We start from the raw sequence: 23,536 nt of genomic DNA, 5'->3' as shown, positions 1-23,536 counted from the left end.
CAGGGAAGGCAATGACTATTCTTCTATTGCTATCTGCTGTCCTACAGAACTGCCAAGTCCCCTAGAGGTGACTAGAATAAACAAAGCCTCCCTGAGATAGTGCTTTGCGTGAATAAGCATTTGAAAGAGTTCCAAGAAAGTGTGTATTATTTTCTTTTAACTTAAATCATGAAGGCAAGGTTTTCCAGATATTTGTGAATATTTTTTCATTAAACTAGTGACAAAACATTTTGTTCTAGCAGGTCATTTCTTCTGTGCCCTGAGAAAGAGTGTAGCAGAGAGGTTTTAAATCTATTTCATTGTATTTGCATTGCCAGACAAACCACCAAACCTGAGTTTCTTTTGAAAGGATTAAAAGGTAAAAGGATGTCTTTTCCCAGTATTAATGAAATATCAAACTTGCAACATTTTTGCACTACCCATTGGGACATCTTGTGGAAAAACATAAAGCCCCCCGGCCCCCCCCTTTATATAGGAGAGGGAGAGAAACATGAAGCTTACCTAAGCTTTTTTTTGTGAAGAACATAGATTTTGTACAGAACCAGTAACAAAGCAATTGATGTCACAACAATCAAGAATGCCAAGAATATAATCAGGGCTTTAGAATTATCTAGCAACAGAAAAAGAATACATTTATTATTTATTGAATACATAATGAATGGCATTTAAAAATTACTTTTTTTTTCCTTTTTTTTTTCCTAATCTGTATACTTCCTAGAACCAGGGCTCATTGATTTTTTTGTGAAAAGAACTAAACAATTATTTTTAAGTGTTTTGTTTAAGTTTGTTATTCCAAAGTGCCAAAAAGCTCACAGAAAAGGAGGGAATTTTATTTCCTTATTAAGAAAACTTTCACTTAAACTCTCCATGTCCACCTGTCAAAATGCTACAACTCACTCACTGGTTCAGCATTACCATGGTTGTCTCCTGCTCTGTGTGACCTGTACACCTGAGCAGTGGAGCTCTCCACTGCTCCTGATCTGGGAGTTGAGAATCCCTGACAAGTCACAGATGTTCAGCTCCTGAAATGCAGGATCTGAACACAGGAAAATAATCCTAAAGTGAATAACTTAAGTTAGAAAAATGAATTTCTAGTTGCATTCAAATGTTTCCTGAAGAAACCACAGCTGTGTAGTAATTCTGAATTACGGTCAATGACTTGTCAACATGATCCGTTACATTAATGATGAATGAGAATATTATTTTTTCAAATGGAGATCAACTATTAGCTATAAAAACAGGCAGTTTGGATTTTTAGTTAGGAGCAATTGTAACAGAATTCACAATTTACAATGTTATATAGCATTACTATGCTAAAGTCTAAAAGTGAAAATGCTGTATATAATTTACTTACATCTGGTTCTTATACTCGTCTTTACTGGCTGCCCTTTATACAATTTATTAGTCACGAAGATCTGCATGCAGTGGGTGAGAAAAATAGAGATGTTAAGATATAACAAGTAAAAATTTCTGCATATTTTTTTTTAAAAAGCAAAGCACAGTGGATATTCGAAATACTTCCATCTATTTGCAATGGATCAACCTCACTGACAGCAGGACCTGCTGTCAATCTTCGTATAGCCATTTATAGTGCAGCTCAGGTTTCTGCCTAAGTTACAGCAAGATCTACATCCAAAATTATGTAGATGACTGGAAAAAAAAGTTAGTGAAATAGGAGACACGTTTTACAAAATCAAAATCAGATGTATCTCCTCTCTTATCAAATCAAAATCAAATCTCTCAAATATGAAAAATAACAATGCAATATGTAATAAAACATCATTATTTTATTTGCTTCAAAAGTAAATATACAAATAGTCAACTGAATTGGATATTTTCAATACAAGTTCCTGTATGAGAAGTAATTTATAAAAGGTTAAATGACAGAAGCCAAAATAAACTTTTAAACAAGCTGCTTTCTTGCAACATTAACTTTGGGTACTTTAACTGCTGTTAAAATACTAACTTTGTTTCGATGTGTTTATATTTCACAAGATACTTTACATTTATCCAATCTTTTAAATTTCCTTAACAGAAATTCCTATCAGATCTAATACGCAGCTTGAAGTTTGTATGTCAAGTATTTCACACTTTTCTTGTGAAGAGAAATTAATCTTACGATTAAACTTAAAGATTGAATACTGAACAGTGGAGAATACTAACAGGATTGAATAATAGTGATTTCAATAGTAATGCTCTCCTGCTCCAAATCATCCAAAAGGGGAGGAGAAGGGCTTTCAGCACCATTGCTGACTGCAGGCTGAGTTCTTACGGAGCCTACCCAATCCCTTAAGAGAAACCTCTTCTGAAGACTCAGAGGACTGTGCCCCAGCTCCCACCCTCTGCTCTGAAAGGCGATGTGTTCAGGGCGCTGGTGGTTTCTGAATTCTGGGAAGCAGCTGGGAAGGAAGCCATGGTAGGTGGCAACATCCAGAGCAGTAGCAGAGGTGGCAGAGAAAACAAGCAAGTTTCTCAAATAGCAAAAGCCAGAAACCTAGTGCAGCAGTCGGGGTCAAAACATCACTAAACCAAAAGGTATGCTGGGTAGGCTCCTGTTTACTCCCTGAACAATTCAGTGTGCAGATAGAAGGGAATTGTGACATCCGTCAACTCTCACAGGTGATCAGTTTTTTTTTTTTCTTGAGCCTTCCATAACTTGACCCAGAATCCTTTCGTTGCTAGTTAAGGCCATAAGGCTTTCTCTGTTTTTCCAGTGAGAATTGGGCAAAATAAGTTCAAAACAGATGACAGAATTTAGAGCCAAGCAGAAGCCTATTTCTTCTGTAACGCAAACTGCTCACCGCAAGTGATGTACAAAAAGCTTACAAGAGTGCAGGGGTCTTGTACTATTGGGGCAATGCAAGCATCTTCTGCTCCGACAGGACCTCATCTTTACTTTCCAAATACAGAGCTTTCTGAGCATAATCTGTCGGAAAAATACTGACAAAGCCCTGGAACAAAACCTAGATTACTCAAGTTCTCTGATACTGCATTTCCTCGGGAAGACATAGAGAAAAGAGGAAAAGATTGTGGAAGATGAGTGAAACTGTTCCTAGAATTAATAAAACTCCATCATTCCTACTGGTTACTTTGTTACCTAAACTTCACTGAGAGGAGTTATCAGGATATAAAAAATACCCCTAATGGACACATTAAGGGGATCACACAAGACCATTGGCTTTGCAAGCAACAAATCCCAAAAGGGTGAAACGCCCGAAAGAAGAGAAAATAGCAGGAGGCCTTCAGGAAAGTGAAGCTTGTAAACAGAGGATGATATATTTTGTATGGAAACAAGGACTGGCTTCTAAAAGGCTGATGTAAGGACATGTGAAAGGATCTGAACTGCTTACACTAACTAGTTCCTGAAGCATCAAAAATCTGCACAGTGAAAAATTCTGAACACTTTATTTCTAAGCAATTATCTCAAGACTTAAATCCCATATTTATCCTCTGATTGAAATGATAGTCACACATTCATTAAACGAAATGTGTTTTAAACACTAAAATATCAGTCATAGTTAAGAAACTGTTTTAAAACTTATGGAACCCCCAAATTTCTCTCTGTCCCAAGTACAAACAGTCTATTCAGCTTGTATTTTTCATGCTGTCAGAACCTATGTGGAATAGCACACAAAGGATTGATTGATAGGCTAGGCACATATGCATCATATGCATTTTATTTCTGAAGTAATAGCTACTTCTTTACATCTGTGGCCTACAGATCCATAGATTAACTCTTCCGCCACCATATTTGCCTTTTTATCCTAAAACCAAGTATAATATGCTTAAACAATGAAAATACAGCAATATTTTATATATTTAATTTAATAAGCCTACTTACCTGAAATGCGTAGTTCGTCAAGTACGAGAGATTTTCTATTTTAAAATCACATTTACCGGAGCTCCTTTGTTTACCATTTTCCCAAGTCACTTCAATTGCTTCTTCTGGTCCAGACACTTCTTCTGGTTTTTTGCACTTAATTTGGACAGCATTATCAGCTATCAATGTTGCACTAACATGAGTCACTCGTTCTGGTTCTGTTCACAAAAGAAGTGTTACTGGTTCTATTTGCATCATTTCAAACCTAACATTTGAACAGCTGTAAGTGTTCATGTCTGTTTTTTACCTTCTCTTTTAATAATGTCATACATTTTCTTCCTTAAAAACCTCAGCCCCAATTTAACAGGATAAATAAAATCAATTTTGAGTTTACCATAGGCTTATCTGAACTGGAAAAGATGTGAAGTGGAACTGAAAAGTTTGGGAAGATCAGAGCTCTACTGACAGTCAGGCTGCGAAGATAATATTATGGCAGCTATCTCTTCTTGCGTCTGATATCACTTTCTCATTTGAGGAACACAGGACCACAGACAAGACAGGGGAACAAACAGTCTCTGTGTGAGTGTATGTTTCAAAACTTCTCTAAATGAAATTTCCTACGAGCAGTTACTAGTATATTTTAATCTTTGGAATAGTATCCTTTTGCTTAAAGTGTCACATTGTCTTAAAGCTGGCCTAAACCCACAAAAACTTTTTACTTTTTAACCATAAGAAATCTGTTAAGTTTAATCTGTGTTTTCTAACTCTAATTTTGTATGTTGTAGCAAATGGGTTTCAGACTGGGGGCACAGCCCAAGGGACTTTTCATTGAGAGCTTATAAAACCTTTCAGAAAGTAAATAACCTTCTGTGTAAGGAAGCTCCACTAGCCACATTTCAGTAGAACACCACCACGGAAATTTTCTTCAAAATCATTTCAATTTGCAAGCTAGCATATTAAAAAAAAAAAAAAAAAAAAAAAAAAAAAAAAAGGCAGTTGCTTTTTTCTTCATATGAAGAGCTAAGGTGTGTGAGGCTCTATGAGCAGATCAAATATCCCATGTGGGGAGTGGCAGGATATTTTACTTGGCTGAGTGTGCGGTTACGATGTATCTGCTCATTTTTATCCACAGGGCAGATTTGTTAGATTCCTATTCAGCATACTACTGAAAGAGCTGTGACAAGGAGGAAGTGAACATTTCTGGAGGCAATGTGTTTGCTGAAGATGAAAAAATATTTTATAAAATGTAGCGGTTTTTCTGCTTCCACGAAGTTGTGCTCTACTGACATATTCTCTTGTTCAAGAAGCCATAAAACTCTTCCACTACCTGCTTGATCATGTTAGCAACTGTTGTAACAGTTGGAGAAAGTTTAATAAATACCATTAATTCATGAAGGCAAGCAACTTGTTATTCTCTCAAAGAATAAGGGAACTGAGGTTGTTTTCCAGACCCATAAACTTATATTGTGGACTGTAATCTTCATGTCAGTTATTAAAATATGAGTGGAGCCCCAGAAAGTGGGGGTCCAAAATATAATATGCTCAAACTAGATTATTGCAGAGAGAAAAATCATGATTATGCTCAAATTAGGGCTGTCTAAAAATTAACGACGTTTTTCAATTTCTGTTAAAGTTATGTCTCAGATCAAATGGTTTACATTATCAATCAATTCATTTATCAGCTTTTTTTTTAACCCATGGGGCTTCAGGTGGTAATTTTGATCCCTGTATTCTTCCAACTATAGACTAAAATTTGTTAGGTCAATGACCCAGACTAACACAGATATTCCAATGTTTTCATGGATTGTCTATAAAACTGGATACAAAAGCTCTCTATATTCCACAGAGGGATAGGATTCAAATTCAAAACAATAGTCTGCCAGAAGTCCCTCTATTTCCCAAAGCTCTACAGAAACACATTTAGTAAAAACAGCAGTCAGATTTAATGTTCTTATATATCCATTTCTACATACTTTTCAGGAATGCTAAAAGCAACAAAAGATTTAATTATTCCTGCTATTACGGGGAAAAAAAATCACCACTTTAAACTATCATTACATCACTAGCACAAAAATAATATTTTATTTTTCACTAAAAAAAAAATCTTTTGCTTATTCAGTGAAATTAAAGGAAATATTAATTTAGTATCTTGCCAGGTATAAACCATCACAGTTTCTCTATAGCTGTATCTCTATATTAGCTGAGTCTGGAGGTGGTGGAACTTGAGCTAAAAGAGTGCTGGAAAAAATTAGATAAATATGGGGTTTTGGGTGGTTTTGGTTTTGTTTTGGGGATTTCTTTCCCTCAAAGAAGGAATTAAAACAGTACAAGGCTCCACATCTGAAGATTAAAAGGAAAAAAAAAAAAACCACAACAAAATAGACAGGACTGCATTTCTATTACGCCTTGTCTGTATCAGGAAAATATCTGCAAAGTCGGTTGCATTTGGGGTCTTTTTAGCTTTTCTTCTAGTTCTATCAACTGAACATGTATGGCAAACAAAGAATCAGAACCACAGGGGCAAGCTTTTGAAAGTATAGCCCCAAAAACGTGCACAGACCTTTCTGACAGCACAAGAGTTGGCACACATTTGGCTTTAACCTAATGTGGAATCTTAGAAGCCAACCGTGTACATGTACATCCAAACTAACCGAACCCCAGTACAGACATCAGTATTGGTGTAGCCTGGGTAATGCAGGTCTGCTTTGAGCAAACAGGCAACTACAGAAGAGAAGGTACATTCTACACATCCTTGTAGCTTTCATGCCACAAAGCAAAACCAAATGGTTTTCATTCTCTTTTTGTTTAATTTGAATCTTTTCTTTAGATTGGGACATAATGCTTTCTAAAATCTTACCAAGAATTTCAAATGAATGAAGAATTTTTGAAAAATATCTAGTATACATAAAAAGAATACTAATACTAAATGCATAATTAAAAATAGATTAAAATCAAGTAATTAAAAACGAAACACTAATGATATGAATGTCAACACAATTATTTGAATGTTAATCAGTTTCTTGGCTAATAGCAATAACATATTTAAAATATAATGAAGTACAATAAGAAAGTACATATTCCCTGTGTTAGTATCAGCCTTGTTCGTAACAGCTGGCAGACAAGAGACTTACCTGCTGCTCCTGTTTGAAAGCTACATATTTTAGTTTCTCCCCTCAATACTCCATTGTTATATTTGCTATTCGTATATGGAGTCACAGACACAGAACCATTGGTATAAGGTTTTAATCCCTTGCACGTAAAGTTGGTCACGTTGGCTGACGTTAGTGATTGTGTCCCTTTAAGAAAAAATGAAAAATGAAATTAATTAATGAAATTAATGAAATTATGTTAGGAGCACGGGAACTCTTACACTTCATCAGAGCTACCTGAAACCGGTCATACGTACTTCTATTTTAATTACCTTGTACTTGGTTGGTTTGTCTTGCTTACTAATGCTAAGTGAAGGGTCAGGAAAAGGAAGAAATATATTCCCCAATCAAAAAGGTAGAAAGCTGAGGTTTTGTTCTGTTTTGTTTTTTACCTTCACGGTATGTCATTTAAATGGGTGTAATTAAAAGCTAACATAAAGCACATTGATAAAGAGAGGTTGATACTTTCTTCTGTGTTCAGCTTGGGAAGGGGTTAGTACATGTCAAAAGTCACTCTGCACACTGGGCAAGTCTGTTCTGGCATGATGCAAGAGCTGTGTGCTTTTGGTAGTGGCAAGCAGGACAGAAAGGAATTGCACAAGAAGCAACATGAGTGAAGCTATTACCCACACTGCAGCTGGGGCTTTGGTGGATTGGGGAACTGGGGAGCAATGGCCTTTCCATGTTTCCTTTCGTCTGCTTCAGATGTGACCTCTCCACACCCCAGCACACTATCTCGGTCTGCTACACTGGCCAAGACAGACCAGCCATAGAAAAGGGTGCATGGGGCTGCCACCCTTTTGGGTAGTGGTCAAATTCAGGGCATGGAGAATGGGAGAGATTATTTGTATCTGGGGAACACATGAGCATGACAGCCTTTGGTTCCTGTGGTAGTCCAGGTTTACAAAACATTCAGTATATGAACAGAAAGAATGAAATAGCCCGGGACTAACTTAAACCTGACATATATTTCCTAGAATCTTGTATCAGGCTCTTAATTTTCAAAACATAATTTTCCAGTCCTTGTTTTGAAGAAAAGCTCACATCTGGAAAACATGGTCCCAGTATAACAGATACTGACTTATCCGTCTAAATGTAAGGTGGCCTAAACCAGCATATCTGAAAGGAGTGACCGTTTAGTGGAAGACAACCACCCGGCTTTACCTATGTAAACATGTATATGCTAACTGCCATACTTAGGACCCCTGAGTTCTATATGTATTGTTGTTACTTAGAAGGCAGGTCCCTGTCTTCTGAGAGAATATATGAACCAGCTATAGCAGCATTTTCTGAGATAGAGCACCATGCTACAAACTGATCAGGCAACTGATGATCTTGTCATAACTGAATACAAAGAGCTTGAGAACTGAAGGGTGACAGAGTTGTGTCCTGAAATGGTAAACTGAATAACCACATGGTTCAACTGGAACAACCTCAAGGGAAAGAAACTTAAACGTTTGTACCAAAAAAAAAAAAAAAATCTGCACAGTTTGAAGAGATTCCAATATGGTTTGACAGGTGCTCTATGCTTGGTGCTCTATAAGTATTAAAGCATGCAATGAGTTATCCAGTACTGAAGGGGCATGTACTTACCGTTGGGAGTACATGACACCTCATAGCCATGTATAGGACCCTTTGAAACGCAGCTAGGTTTCTCCCATCTAAATGATACATTTCTGGCACCTGTCTGAACTATTGTAAGGTTTTCTGGTGCTTCTGGAGCTGTTGCAAAAGAAAAATAATGGGGAGGGAAGGAAATGTTTGAATGAAAATGCAAAATATTCTTTTTACCTACTTTGATCAAATTAAATTTCATTGGATACTAAATCAAGATACCAACAACATGTAATATTTTTCATAGTCTATTTCATTCAAATAAATTATACATAAGTATAAACTGAGTATATGTAAAAGCATCATATTAGAGTAATTTCATAAATTTAATTAATTCAGGACAAGTTGAATACAGCAATATCAGATAATACTAAAACTGTCCACCATTTCCAAATATTATACATTGTTTTGATTTCCTTATAATTTTAACAAACTTTAAATGTTTGGCCTGAATTTTGATTTGCAGATTACTTGATTTAGATTGATTTCTTTCTTAATTCAGGGAAAAACAAGCTCATCTATTTCCAAGGACAATGTTTTGGAAAAACACATCATTTTATTCTTTGCAATTATTGTATCACATCTTTCTTCAAATCAATAATTTAACACTTGTTTTTGACTAGGCCTGCACTTTTTCTTCATTCAAACTTCCTTACATTTGGCCATGTTCTCACCCTCAAAAAAAAAAAAAATTATCACAATCTCTGAGAGAAGAAGAGGAAGGCATCAGACTGGAAGACTGAGACTGGGGCTGGGGAGGGAAAAGAAGACTGTGACTGCAGACAAAGAACAACCACAAGGGCAGGGAGACCAGGTGGGAGGAGCTGGAGGAGAACTTGAGAGTGGCTGATCATGCTACTCAAAATATATCTTCAACCCCAGGAAACAGAGATAGTGGGATTCATAGTAGGGTCTTCTAGAAATATGTGGAACATAAAGCAAAAATAAGCATTACACTTACCACCATAATCTGTTGTTATTGTTAAATGTTGCTTGTCAACCTCCTTTCCCCAAAAATGTACAGTACCAGTGCAGTTGTACTCTTGGTTGGGTGATAAAGTGTCCAGCTTTTTACAATATTGCTTGTTGAAGAAAAAGTCTAGTAAGACTTTTGAACCTGTAGACACAAAAAGAGTTTTATCAATATTTTCCAAAACTCCAGAAGTACATGGCACCATTTTAACTGGGATTTTTCTCTACCGTATTTATTTAGCATAATTTGTCATAAACTATCATAATATTCCAAACAGAAAAGTGTACAACCTAATCCAATTACTAGTTTTTAGGTTCTTTTATACTAACTTAGTTTGCATAGACCTTTGCTTTTCATCAGTAAAGCTCATATGATTTGACTTTCTAAGAAAACAGTTTTCCCACAGAAATCAAAACATTTCATGGGGGTCTGGCAGAACCCTGGAGTGGCTTCTTAGCTCATCAGCTCCCTGAAACGTGAAATCTCCAGCCCTGGACATTCATTATGCATTTTTCTGGGACACATGAGGACATCCAGCATCCATACCTTCCCTACCACACTAGCTGCATTTGAGCCTGTGCCTCCTCAGGCTGGCTGGCTCCAACAGCAGAGAGCCTAGACTCTCACAATCCAGGAGCCTGCAGAGCCAGCTGCCTGGGTAGTCTGCAAGGGATCAGCTTGCAGCAGACACACAGATTGCAGGATTTCCAAACTCTCAGCTCCCCTTCAGACCATCAAGCAGGACCTCAAAATCTTCAGAAGTCTGCAATTTGTGAAGTTGGTAAACTCAGGAAATGAGCTCTCTGCGTTTGAACTGTCCTCAGATCTGCAGTGCGTGGGGATGGTAGTCCCCAACCTGGCAATCCCAGAAATTCTGAACAGCCCTTCCCTTAAACTGGCACAATTAATTTAAATCTGCCAGTCTCTCATCAAAAGACAACATCAACATTGCTTTAAAATAAATAAATACGTACATAAATAAATAATCAACTTTTAAAATATATTAGACGTGTCTTACCTTTGCAGTTAACTGTCACATTAACTTCACATTCAGTTGAATTTCTCCAACACAACATTACAGATGTGTTGGTACAATTCGTAACGTTGAAAGAATTCTTGCTGCTGTCTGAAAAGGATTAATATTATATGTCACTGTGACACTGGCTATATTGATTCTTTAAATAGCAGTTTGTTCTTTTATATTTGTTGACTTGTTCTGCAATATAAAGATACAATTGGCACAGTATACTATGCAAAGAAGTTAACAAGAAATGGAAAAGTAAAAATTGAAAAAACCTACAGGAGATAAAGACAATGCTGGTGTTCAAATTATAAATGAAACTTTTAATCCAACAACCTCTTTAGTGAACAAAACATCCAGCATAAATAGGAGGTTTCAAGTGCTGGTTGGTTTGCTATTGCTAACCATTCTGCATATGGCTAATGTAGTTAAAATTACCTTTTTTTCTTTACAAAGAGAAAATTACATTTTTTTACATCCTACTTTAAGAAAACACTGAGAGGTTTTAAGGTGCAACTTCAAAATGCAAAATATCTTACAAATCAAGCACAACATATGAAAACTTCCTGTCTGATTCTCTGAAAAGGACAAGAATAGACTAAGACATCCAGGAAAGCTGAATTACTGCATGTCAAAAGAAACAAAAAAAAAAAAAAAAAAAAAAAAAAGAAGAAACTACTAAAACCCTTCTATACCTACCAGGTGGAATAATAAGATATTTGTCCATGCAATTTGGAACACTAACTGTGTATTTCTGGCATCTCTGAAGTTTTATTTTGCTGGAATCCGCCGTTAAGGTCTTGTTAGCCCCCACAATAAAATAGGTTCTGTTTTTTCTGAGATTTTGCAATGTAACTTCAACTGTGTTATACTCGTCTCCTGCACGTGTTATGTTGTAGTCAATATCACCATCTAAAACAAAAAGATAAAATAGCAAACAATGATTTTTTGACAATTTTTAAGAACCATTAAATGTTTTATGGCACCCCCAGCACTTTATGCGTTTTAAGAATCAGAAAATACAACAAAATTAGCTGCTTTGTATTCTTTAGTTTTATTTTTTATTTATCTTTTACTTTAAAAAATTGTTTAGTTAAAACAGAAAACTTCCTTAGGAAAAAATTCTTTTAAATAATTCTCTAGTTAGGAAAATGGAAGAATTAAAAAGATGAACATTCCAGAACCAGATTTGCTTTAACTTAAAATGTCAGTTCAAAGTGAAATACTTTGTTTTGACACACTGTATCATTTGTTTGAACAACAATTTCAAATTTTCTTATTCAAAGCATTTCATAACCATCTAGTAAATAATGGCTATAGTCTATTCCTGAAAATTAGCAAGAAGAGGTCTCTAATTCTGAAGAGAGATAAACAAATGTTCAAACTTTAGTTTTACTTTAGTTATGAATTGCAGTTTGCAGCATGTGATTATCAGCATGATGGGGAAAAATTAGAGAGGGACTAGTGGAATGAAGGCAGATCTTTTCTGCAGCCCTGATATCAACAGCATAGTACAGGGCAATTTAACAGAACTGTAAATGGAGATGATGAGACCAGAAATGTTAATAACTTTAATCCTACTCTTCCAGAATTGGAAGACAGTTTATAAAATAACCTGAGATGCTACCTGATCAGTTTTCTGTATTTGAGTTTACTGATTGGGTCAAATTTCAGGACTGAGAAAAATAAGAGGTTTGGTTCTTACCACAAGGTTCTCCAGTTGGCGTTGTGGAAGCTTCTACAAGAAAAGAAAACAAAATGAAGGTGTAGCTCAGCAGGTTTGGGTTTCTTTCACAGAGCACTGGAGGAGGGTGACTGGTACTGCCCAAAACTCTTCATTCAATATGTTCAGTACAAGTAATTGTACTTAGCACTCCACTCACGTTTGAAAAAGGGAAGAAAACATCAGCTACATATAACCCCATTTTTTAACTAGTTATTTTAGGGATCATGTGTCTTTCATCATTTTTCAATTACATCACTGACTACAAACCAAACTGGTTATTCTGCATACAAAATTACACAAGAATATTCCAAAATCACACATTCTCATAGCAGTATGGTAAGCTATAGCAGTTTCCCAGGATACGTACACTGTGGAATGGCTAACTGAACAGGATCCAATGTCACTAAAGAAACAAAATTTACCTACTTTTTGCACAGCTACTCTCACCTTTGGAAAGAGATTTATGCAACAGTACAGATCGTTTTACAACTATTTTTACACTTAAATACCCAAAAGAAATTACGAGCTGGTATTTAGAAAACCTGTATGGAAGCTTGAGCAAAAAAACTTCATCCTCAAAACAATTACTTAAAATATCCCTCCAGGCTGGGAGTAATCTAGCTGAGTAGTGCACCCCAATGAGAGGGTAAACTGACAGGGCCTACTGGAGAGTTACCAAGATGGTTAGGGGCAGACGACCCACGAGTAAAAGCTAAGCTTAGTCTCTCAAAGAGCTAATATGAGCCTACAGCTACTTGAAGGGCAGTTACAAAGGTGGTAGGAATGCAATTACTGGATGTACTTTGCTCAAGCACACACATATATTTTACTGACCTGAGTAATTCCTTACAGCACAATTGCAATAATAATGTATGTAAGTGCTTGCAATATTGGATTCCAAGAAGACATTAATACTGAGTGAAACAAAAGGGAAGCCACCGGAAAACAGAGAAGCACACAGATCTGTGGATATATTCAAACTTTTTTGCTGCTTGGATGAATTTCTGTGAATATCAAGAGGAGTACTGACACAGTAACTGACAGATTTACCCTCCTACTATGCCACTGTGTGGAAATAACTTCTATTTTCCACTTGCTTGACAAGTAGCAAATCTGGTATCTTTAATATTACTCATAAACTATTAATACGAGTCCTAAAAACACCCTTAAGTTTAATGCAGTTGTATGCCTAATTTGTATGCTTAAGTTTGATAAAAGAAATTCAGAATGAACTCCCTCATTCTAACACATCCTCTGTGCTTGCAGTACCATAATTGCGATAACTGTGTGCAAGTTTGTCACCTATTGTGCGAGTGAGGGTGGTCCCAGTGTTTGCTGGCATGCTGGCTGGTGAGATGGTACTGTGCAAGGATGCTGAATTGTAATCATCTGCAAGGAAATAAACAACGTATCAGCATTCAAAGGTAAAATTCATTATTTCATATGGCTACGTCATCAGAAATGCCTTACACTACAGCCCTTCTCCGCTTTTTTTTTTTTTTTTTTGTTCCGGATTTTTGTAATTTCGAGAAGAGTGCTGAAAGAAAAATCCTGTTAATATATCCAATAGAACAGAAAATGAGTATTTAAATAGAAAGCAAACCTTTAGGAATATACCACTTACTAATGAGTTTTGCAATGTACAAGGACAATTTATTTTTGTCATTATTTAGGTATATTCCAGGATGGAGTCAACTTAAAAATGGTGTTAATAGGAAAAAACTAAAACATTTTGCTATGTTCTTACAGTAAAACACAATTATGAACAGTGCTTGTGCTCTTTCAGAAACAAGCACTCCAGCAGCGTTCATTTGCCAGATCATATACCTTGCTCACTATAGTATTTACTATATCTCAGTATTTATCTCCCCGCTTATAAACCACTGACAGGTTTCTACATTCTCTTTTAGGTCCATTCCTATTGCTCTTGCTTTGGCAACAGCCTCCTTAACAGCAGCTGGCATTTTGATACTACTATGATGACTACGAGACTTGGCCATCAGATACCAAATCCTGGAAATTACTCTGGTATTGCCACTATGCCAAATTGCAGATACCTTTTCTATTTGATGAACCACAAGCTGGAAAAGGCAACCCTGAGGCTGAATTACTTTGTTTCCCCTACAGTAATCGTTTAGTTTTTCCCCGCAGTTCAGAGAGCAGTGAGTGGCATCTAAAGGAAGACAGCAAACCTGATGAAGCATTCTTGAAGGCAATGGGAGTGCATGTGGTGAGGGCAGCAGTGCTGCTGTGTGGTGGGTTGCTGAGTCCCATGGCAGGGACGGAGCCTGCGTGCGTGGAGAGGTATGTGCTGTCTGCAGGAGAGACACCTGTGGTGAGAGGTACAGTTTCATTAACGCTTTGGAGGCTGCCCGGTCAAGGAGGGATGCAAAGCTGCACACAACACAGGACTGCTGTGCTGGAGTGCTCTCACATGAAGCGCTGTGAATTTATTAGTAAGCAAAGGCACACCGAATGCTCAAGTTGTTAGGGGGTCCAACAGGTATCAGCTGAACATCCAGTAAGTATAATCCTTTTTGGCGCTGACTGCACCTCTTTCATGCTAAACGTTGTGTTTTAAAATTTACTCAAATTCATGACTCAAACACAGACTTCGCTCATATTCTGCCTTCTTAAGACAGCGTATTTAATTTCATTGGGCTCAATGAAAAGGCATTACACACTCTGTGAGATAACTGCGCAGGAAAAGGAAAGAAGAAATGATCAGAAAAAAAATCAATGCAGTTCTGTCATCTAAATTAGAAGTTTCTTACCAGGTATAGTTGTTGCTGACTCATCTCCTTAAAAACAGAAAGAGAAAGTGTAAATTAAACTTTCAAGGAATTAAACACAATCATATGCCAAAAATATAAAAAGAAACATTCTTTCCTCCCAACTGTCAGCTGAGCTTTCCCCAGGGAATTACACATTCTTAAGTAATATTTAGTGGCATATAGCAACAACCACACCCCCAAAATATCAAGCATATGATATGTGGACTGATATTGTCTACATTAAAAATCCCTTTTCCTTGAGCCAGGAGCCTGTGCTGTGCAGCCTGAGGGGTGGAGATAGCATCAGGAAGGCTGCGGTGGATGCCGGTTCAGCTGAAACAGGAGAAGAGCAGCAGTGCCGCAGTCCCGAATTCACCATTACCTTCAGCAGTGCCTGGAGGTGAGAGTGATGTGGAGTGTGCAGGTTGAGGTGACACAGGGAAGGGAGAGCTGGTGTCTTCCAGTTTTTCATCTCCTGATGCACAGTGGGGAAAAAATATCATCAGGTGAACAATGCGTGAAAGTGAGAAGCTCCTTGCAAGCAGAAAGGCTGCCAGGTGCTCTCTGAATCATATTTCTCCCTCCAGCACTGGCAAAAAGAACACATTTTCACTGCTTTCCAGTTCCTGCACAGGCTGTGCAACACATCTGATTGGATATATTGCAAGAGCATGGCTTACAATTAGGTCTGCAAGACCACTAATTCCAAATTCCCACCAATTTGTCCAGGATGCCTTTGTGGCGAAGAAATTTGATCATCCTTTAGCAAGGTGTGGGGGATGCACTGATATCAGGTGTTTGAGAACACCAGCTGAAGGGGGTGAACTAATGTACAGCTTGCAAAAAGCCCAGACCGATTGGGGTGGTTTTGTTTTGTGTTGTTGACCCAGGAAGGACCCTCTTCCCACAATCATCAGATACTGCTGTGGTGCCCGAGGAGCTCTGCATGAATTGCAGGAAAGTGCCACTGTGACAATTCAGCATGAAACTCTCATCCAAAGGTGTCCAAAGGTGTCCATAAGGAAAACATGGACTCATAACAGCAACATGTTATAGCCTGAATTCTAATCGCTTTCTTCAAAAAGCATGTTTCAAATCCCCACCTTTGAGTTAATTAAAATAAAAAACCTAAATATGTCCTCATCACATTAACAAATTTTGCTGTAATTTAATTGACCTCAGACAACATAAATCACCAGATTGCTTTAACAGTGATGGAGTTAACCAATGTATGATAGAAGTAGATGCCAGTTCAGCCAAAACAGAAGAGCAGCAATGCTGCAGTCCTGAATTCACCGTTACCTTCAGTGATGCCTGGAGGTGAGAGTGATGTGGAGCGTGCAGGTGGAGGTGACACAGGGGAGGGAGAGCTGGCAGTTGCCAGATTTTCATCTCCTGCTGCACAGTGGGGAAAGATATCATCAGGTGAGCAATGCATGAAGGTGAGAAGTTCATCTATAGTAGAAAAAGGCCAATGGTTTGTACGGCTTTCTCTGAACTACGTTTCTCAAGACAGATTTGACTGGGGGATACTTAAATGTTTTCATGTTTAACAATGTATTTTGCAATACCAAAAGCTAAAACCCTCAAAATATTTTGCATCACCACACAGCAGTGTATACAAGGACATGCAATATCAACAAATAGAGGGTAACTTTTCACTGAATGAAGAATGACTTTATTCCTAAGAAGAGATACCAACGCTAATTCTGTTGTCAAGAAAAATCCTACCTGTCTATAATCCTCACTATACAAGAGCTGGAAAGCCAAGCCTCAGTATTCCTGAAAGCTGTTTACTCTCCCTGTTATTAACTTCTAAATGGCAGCGCCCTTCCTGGACCATCCTGCTGATATTTAAGAATCTCTCCAAATAACTCTTATCTCCAGGTTATAAATTACCTCCTGACTTGAGCTGGGAGCTATAATCTTTTCACACCTATAAAAACAAGCCTCATTTTTACACTCTTTGAAATCCTGACCCAAAACCTTTTGTATTTGTGTAATGTAAAATTTCTGTTGTGAGAGGGAGAGACAAAAATAAATAGCAATGGCTGGAACCATGAGCTTGTTCTCATCGCTATATCTTTTACTCATTTTGAGGATTAGAAGCTTCCCCTTTGACAGAAGAATCCTGAAAGCTATCCCAAAAGTATGCCTGTTCCCTCAAGACATCTCTAACACAGCCTGCTATGCTTTCAGCAAGGAACCAACTTCCACTTATTCACACATTCCTTGTTGTGACTGTCCGCAAACTTTCATCCACCCGTTTGGCTCTTCCTTTCTCCCCCTTTTTCTACTACTTCTTTCCCACTATGTTTCTTTCCTGGTCTGGGGTTTTTTTGGGTTTTTTTTGGCATGCGTGTTTTTCAGATAGTACTTTACTGTTTACAATTTCTGTGTTACTTCAGCTTCCCTACATGGTACTTCACAACTGTTGTAACTCTACTCTTTTGAAAACAAACCCCTTCAATCCTTAAAACAAAAATCCAGGTTTCTGTGAAAAACTGCAATACTTATGAAGGTTACATGTTCTGTTGCCCTGTTCATGTGCCAGGATCAAAACCATGTCTCTCATCTCTGACACAGAAGCTCAACACAGGCAGATCTCCCAGGACTCCAAAGATTTTCTCCATATCGACCCAACAAGCAGCAGCACACATGTTGGCTGTTCAATAGCCACCATGGACTCTGCACCATATGGACAGTTCAGAAGACTGACAACAGCCATTAAAAAACCACGACCAGTGACAACAAAGTCACCTGTGGAAAGTGAGCAATTTCTTTATGCTCAGAACTGTCATGAAATGTGCACAAACCATGTATAAAAATTAATGTAAACAAAAGCTGAAATCTTGTAAGTACTTTGCTAGTGAGCAGTTGAATTCATTGTGGACTGTACATTATTCAAGATCTCTTCCTACAAACTAAAATTTGGAAAAAGCCAGTAGTCTGATATTTTAAAGAAAAAGTATCAACAGAAGTCAAATGAAGCTCAGCTAAAAATAGTAATGCAGAGCTAGCTACTTTGTTCTTCATTTAGAGAAGTGGGGAGGTGTGTTGCCTAAAATCTGGTCCATGAGATGAGGATATGGGCCTGCCTCTAGTTTGTCTGAAATCATATGAAACTATGAAAATAAAATTTCTCTTAATTGTAAGAATATAATCTGTAAAAAATCTAGTAGACTGACAACAGACTGAATAACACAGGTTTAGAAGCCACTATATTAACAGCTCTAGTATGTTAACCCATTTACCTATATATATCTCTACTGAAACACAGGACCACATATATTTTTTAGAGCTACAGAATGACAGCAGATGAAGCTTCCTAACCTGAGAGATGTTACAGAGAAGAAACAAAACCACAAATGATCTTTTGAATTATCAATGTATCTTCAGCATCTGAAATCTTCGGTAAGGACTGGAACATTTATTAACAGCAATTGTATAATCTAACTGTATACATTAAACTGTCAAGGAATCTTGTAAAAGCTAAAACGTATATTGATTCATATTTCCCATGAGCAATTAATTTTCAATGTATCTTCATGTTTTTTTTAAATTCGGTGTTTGAAAGCAGGCAGTTGGTCACTCTAAATTCCATAATGTGATTTTTTTTTTTTCTTCAACTGGCTTATCAGCTGAAGAATCAATTATTCCCCCTCCTTCCCAAATTGTACTTCGGTTCGGCACATTAAATATACCTCAAGCCCAAAATTAACTTTCTGTGAGCATCTACACAGATCAACTTTCACTTAAATAACTGTTTCCAAGAAAAGAATAAAAGGAATTGCAGAAAAAGTCCTAAATGAAACTCTGCTCAGAGATTAGTGAAACATTTAGAAATACTTTTCAAGCTATTTACTGATCTCTAATGCAAACATGATGGAAACAAAAATATATACTTCAAGATTCCCTCTTCTAAGTGAAGTAAGATCATATGACCAACAGAGGGCTCATAAGGTTGTCACAGTTGTATTTCTGGTTGCCTCATTTACTTCCTTAGAATTCCTGTGAAAGTAATTTTCCCCATCCTCTCCCTTGCAAAGTTAGGAATAATGCTACTACCTTAAATATAGCATGAGGTTTATTGCTCACTCACGGTAACAGATGCTAAATATTACACACAATCATAGAACTGAAGGTTGGAAGCAAGCTCAAGAGATTGTATAGTCCAACTACCCTGCTCAGGCCAGTGTCAACTAGAGCAGATCGCTTCTTAAAACAGTTTGGAAAATAGTAGTCCTAGATTGCCCTTTTTTCCCCTCTAAATAAGCACTGGCATTTTAACAGAATTTCATGGCAGTTTTATGCCCTTCTAAGCATTTTAAAGGTCTCCTGTTCTTCTATGATTCTATTTATTTGTTTTATTATAGCAATGGAATAGGATGCAGTTGAAAAGAATTCAATAGGTGGCACCAGAACACTAAAAAACTCCCCTCCAACAGTAAGGCAGATACATTTCCCCATATAACCTTACTGAGAGATACTAGGTAAACTGAAGGAAAATAAAGAAGGATCCAAACACACCAGACTGTATTAGTCCAATATTAAATAGGCATATTGCTACAATGAATTTATGTTTCCCAAAGTCTTCCACAGCTAACAAATATGTTTGAGCTAACCTCAGGTTAACAAAGCTAACCTCGAAGTCAAAACTTTCTGTTCATGTTTACATTTTAAAACATATCTCTGGAATCTTGGAGGCTGAAATCTAAGAATTTCTTTAAAATTTAATAAGGATGTCCAATCCCAAAAAAACATGCTGTGCGGTATGAAAGCCTGATGATTACCAAACTAAGCAAGTTGGTCTGGATTTAAATAGGAACTATCCCAAACCTTTTCTCAAATCTTAAACTGCATCCAGCCATAAGACATTTTTAAGATAACATGTGTAGCATAGGCTCAGATAACCCAAGTGGAAGAATTAAAGTATACAAAAAGTTCCTACTACTGAAGGAACTTTTCTAAGCTTCCCTTTCCCTTCTCTTGATTTGGCCACCAGTTGGTTCCTGCTGACTTGGCCGAAAGATTTGCAACCCATCAGTAATGTCAGAGTGGATCTGGCCTTAGTTGGGTGCCCTGCAAAAAGATACAACCAGCATATCCCATGGGGAGATGGGAGCTGGGCTAATCGCTTTCGTTCCCTCTCCTCTTGCTACCAGTTGGCAGACAGAGTGCTGCTGCTGCTTGAAAGAAAGGTTTTAGATGGGATGACAGGCTGTCAATGAAATACACCTAAAATGGATGAGCTGACTACCCTTCTCCTGAAAACTCAAAAGGCATACAGGCCCTGGGAGTGAAACATCGGACTACCGTATTTTGAAGAAACCTTTCAATGTTCAACAAGAAGAGTAAATGGAAAAACTGTGAAAGAAACCAGGCCACAAAGAAAAGCCAAACACTTCAAACCCCAAGGACAGCAGGCTGTATGGGTCACATTTGGAGGTACAGGAGCTGCTATATCGCTGCGGCAACAGTGACTCTGCACTTGCTGCAGCGAACTGTGGTCATGCCTGTGTAAGAAGTTACTGCTTGCTGCTGTCCTCTCAGGAAAGAGAAAAAAGTGAAAATGCTTTCGACTTGGCAGGACCAAGCGACTCAACAGAAGACAACTCAGACCTAGGATATGTTAAAAGACGCTGTGTTCCAAGCAAGTCCAGGGTCTGATCTTCTCGAGCAGAAGGAAGAAAGTGCCAGCGCACATTTCCTGTGCATGTGCGTTATTAAAGGAAACTCCAGCTGATAAGATGGAGATACTGTTGAATCTGCATTAAGAGCCTAAAAACATTATCATGTTTGTATGGGCAAAAATACATTAGCCGATGACAGGGGATATGCCTTTTAACTCCATTCTGCTGCTTAATTTGCACAGTGAATAAAACAGACCAGGGTTTGTATTTCCTCCTGGGCTGGGCAGGGGACTGCGCTTGCATGCCAGTAGCTCAGGCTGTCCCCTCTGAGCACCGGAATGCTGCAGTATTGCATTCCTTGATGCACACAGCACAGAGAAATGTGGAAAGGAGGATCCCTTTCTGCTAACAGTGCATTTCATGTTTTATCTAGCGTGGTACCATACCAGCTGGCTCTTCACGTCCAGCTGCACTCCGTGTGTCTTTGCCAGACCTGGGGAGGGGGCAGAGGAAGTAATCCTTCCTCTCAGCCTCGTGTCTGCAAAACCATTGGCAGCCGTGTTTTTCTGCCAGGAAAAATGCTTAGTGATTCTGCAGGGCTGCTGCCCTTTTCCCAGGATCTCTCCACCCTTCAGCATATCGGACAGACACCAGCAACCCCCACCGAGCAGCAGTTCACACGAAGCAGCTAGTGTAGGTCCAGATTCTGTCTTCAGTCTTTTTACAGCTGAACGGCACTGCTTCAGCAGGGACAGGGCTCTTCACCTCTGCACAGAAAGCAACAGGATGTGGTCTACTTGTTCAGATGGAGTAAAGCTCTTTGAGGGGTCTTCTAGCAAACAGCACAGACATTAGTCAGCTCCACTGCAAGCCAATACTAAATTGAAAAAAAAAAGAACAGTTCCTGGTGGGAGGTGAAGGGTGAGTAAGGCAAGGAGCCTTACAAAATGCTGCCAGCCGCCCTTCTTTGATTTATTTTTAAACTTCAAGTGGGATAGGATGTAATTCACACCTACTTTAAGGCTCCCTTGTGCTGCCAGAACCAGCTAAAGGGACCTTAAAGTAAATGAGCATCAGGGCCAGAGATGTTACTGCTTCTTTTTGCTACAAACACCAAATAAAGGGATCCATTGCTACTTTATAAATAAATCTGGGCAGACCTATGAATAGGCTAGCAAACACTTAAACATCTGAGTAATTCTATACTACAGAAGACCCCTCAAATTTTATAGGTAGGATCATGTGTGCCGAAGTGCTTTCATAATCATAGACTGCAGAATTACACTTTATTCTTTATCACTAACTCTGGAGAAGAAAAAGAAAAAACAAAACTGTTCCCAGTTTCTGGACAAACTGCTGCTTTTTGAAAATTGATTAAAAGAATGCCATACAAATTTCACATTAAAAATATGTGAACTTTTTCATGCTCTGAGTCAAAAACCAAATAACTCATCTGAGTTTAACATGTAAAAACTTCTCAGGTAACTGGGACATTTCAGAGGGTCCTAAAAAAAATGCCTACGCTCTTGGTCATTGAAGATGCAGCCACAAAATCACTTCAAAGTAATCCATAATCTAATTGGTAAAAATCTTCATAGCCCTACAGCAATCACAGGAATGCTATACATTTACAGTATAGAAACACAGAATCACAGAATCGTTTAGGTTGGAAAAGACCTTTAAGATCATCCAGTCCAACCATTAACTTAACATTACCAAGTCCATCACTAAACCAATTAAGGGTAGAGTAGCAATTTCATGTCTCCTGGCTTGGTGGCTGGATTATTTATAATGAAAGTAAAAACTAGGAATCATTAAGATTGGATTCTAATATGATATGATATGATAGGATATGATTCTAATTTCTGGTGAAAATAAATATTGTAAAATATTGCCTGTGGGAATAGAAATTCTAATATTTATTTAGTTTTAATTCTCAGCTACAGTAAATGTATAGCATTCCTGTGATTGCTGTAGGGCTATGAAGATTTTTGTCAATTAGATTATGGATTACTTTGATAATTAGGGATAAAAAGTTGAAATTGTAAATTTTAATTTAACAGAAATTCTAAAATGTTTTGATTGAGAAATGCCAATTTTTTCCTTTTGGTATCAGGATGTAACATTCATTCTGACTCTCCAAAATTATAATGAAAATTGTTTCCTGTCCTGGTTTTGGCTGGGATAGAGTTAATTTTCTTCATAGTAGCTGGCATAGTGCTGTGTTTTGGATTTAGTATAAGAATAATGTTGATAATGCACTGAAGTTTTCGTTGTTGCTAGGTAGTGCTTATGCTAGTCAAGGACTTTTTCAGCCTCCCCATGCTCTGCCAGGTGCACAAGAAGCTGGGAAGGGGCACAGCCAGGACAGCTGACCCAACCTCGCCAAAGGGCTATTCCATACCATATGATGTACAGTATATAAACTGGGGGGAGTTGGCTGGGTGGCAGTGATCACTGCTTGGGGATGGGATGGGCATCGGTCAGCAGGTGGTGAGCAATTGCATTGTGCATAACTTGTTTTGTTTATTCTTTTGTTGTGGTTGTTGTTGTTATTATTATTATTATTATTTTCTCTTCCTCTCTGTTCTATTAAACTGCCTTTATCTCAACCCATGGGTTTTCCTTTTTTTTTCCGATTCTCTCCACCATCCCACCAGGGCAGGGGAGGGTGAGCAAGCGGCTGTGTGGTGCTTAGCTGCCGAATGGGGTTAAACCACTACATTTCCATTTGAATTTCTCAAAATATTTCCTTTTATACAAGTTCATTAATCATTGCCCCCCATAGTGGCTCCTTAACATACTGCAATCATCGCCTAAGAGCCT

General features: G+C 37.9%; 1 protein-coding gene across 1 annotated transcript in view; it reads right to left on the bottom strand.

The window, feature by feature from the left end:
* The window catches only part of PTPRC (protein tyrosine phosphatase receptor type C), a 68,907-nt gene that overhangs the window by 14,973 nt on the left and 30,398 nt on the right, over positions 1 to 23,536 (bottom strand). The window contains exons 3-16 of the mRNA XM_075710685.1: positions 16,374 to 16,475; positions 15,460 to 15,549; positions 15,078 to 15,104; positions 14,496 to 14,633; positions 13,606 to 13,692; positions 12,283 to 12,315; positions 11,277 to 11,489; positions 10,575 to 10,682; positions 9,545 to 9,700; positions 8,563 to 8,691; positions 6,952 to 7,116; positions 3,842 to 4,038; positions 1,355 to 1,415; positions 502 to 610 (exon numbers count right to left, since the gene is read on the bottom strand). Of these exons, the coding sequence (XP_075566800.1) occupies positions 502 to 610; positions 1,355 to 1,415; positions 3,842 to 4,038; positions 6,952 to 7,116; positions 8,563 to 8,691; positions 9,545 to 9,700; positions 10,575 to 10,682; positions 11,277 to 11,489; positions 12,283 to 12,315; positions 13,606 to 13,692; positions 14,496 to 14,633; positions 15,078 to 15,104; positions 15,460 to 15,549; positions 16,374 to 16,475 (1,615 nt within the window). The remainder of the gene's footprint in view (positions 1 to 501; positions 611 to 1,354; positions 1,416 to 3,841; positions 4,039 to 6,951; positions 7,117 to 8,562; positions 8,692 to 9,544; positions 9,701 to 10,574; positions 10,683 to 11,276; positions 11,490 to 12,282; positions 12,316 to 13,605; positions 13,693 to 14,495; positions 14,634 to 15,077; positions 15,105 to 15,459; positions 15,550 to 16,373; positions 16,476 to 23,536) is intronic.

The sequence above is a fragment of the Pelecanus crispus genome, chromosome 5 (assembly GCF_030463565.1).
Source record: "Pelecanus crispus isolate bPelCri1 chromosome 5, bPelCri1.pri, whole genome shotgun sequence".
Classification (NCBI taxonomy): Eukaryota; Metazoa; Chordata; class Aves; order Pelecaniformes; family Pelecanidae; genus Pelecanus; species Pelecanus crispus.
Note: the sequence above shows the minus strand (reverse complement) of the source record. Positions and strands in the feature narration are given on the sequence as shown.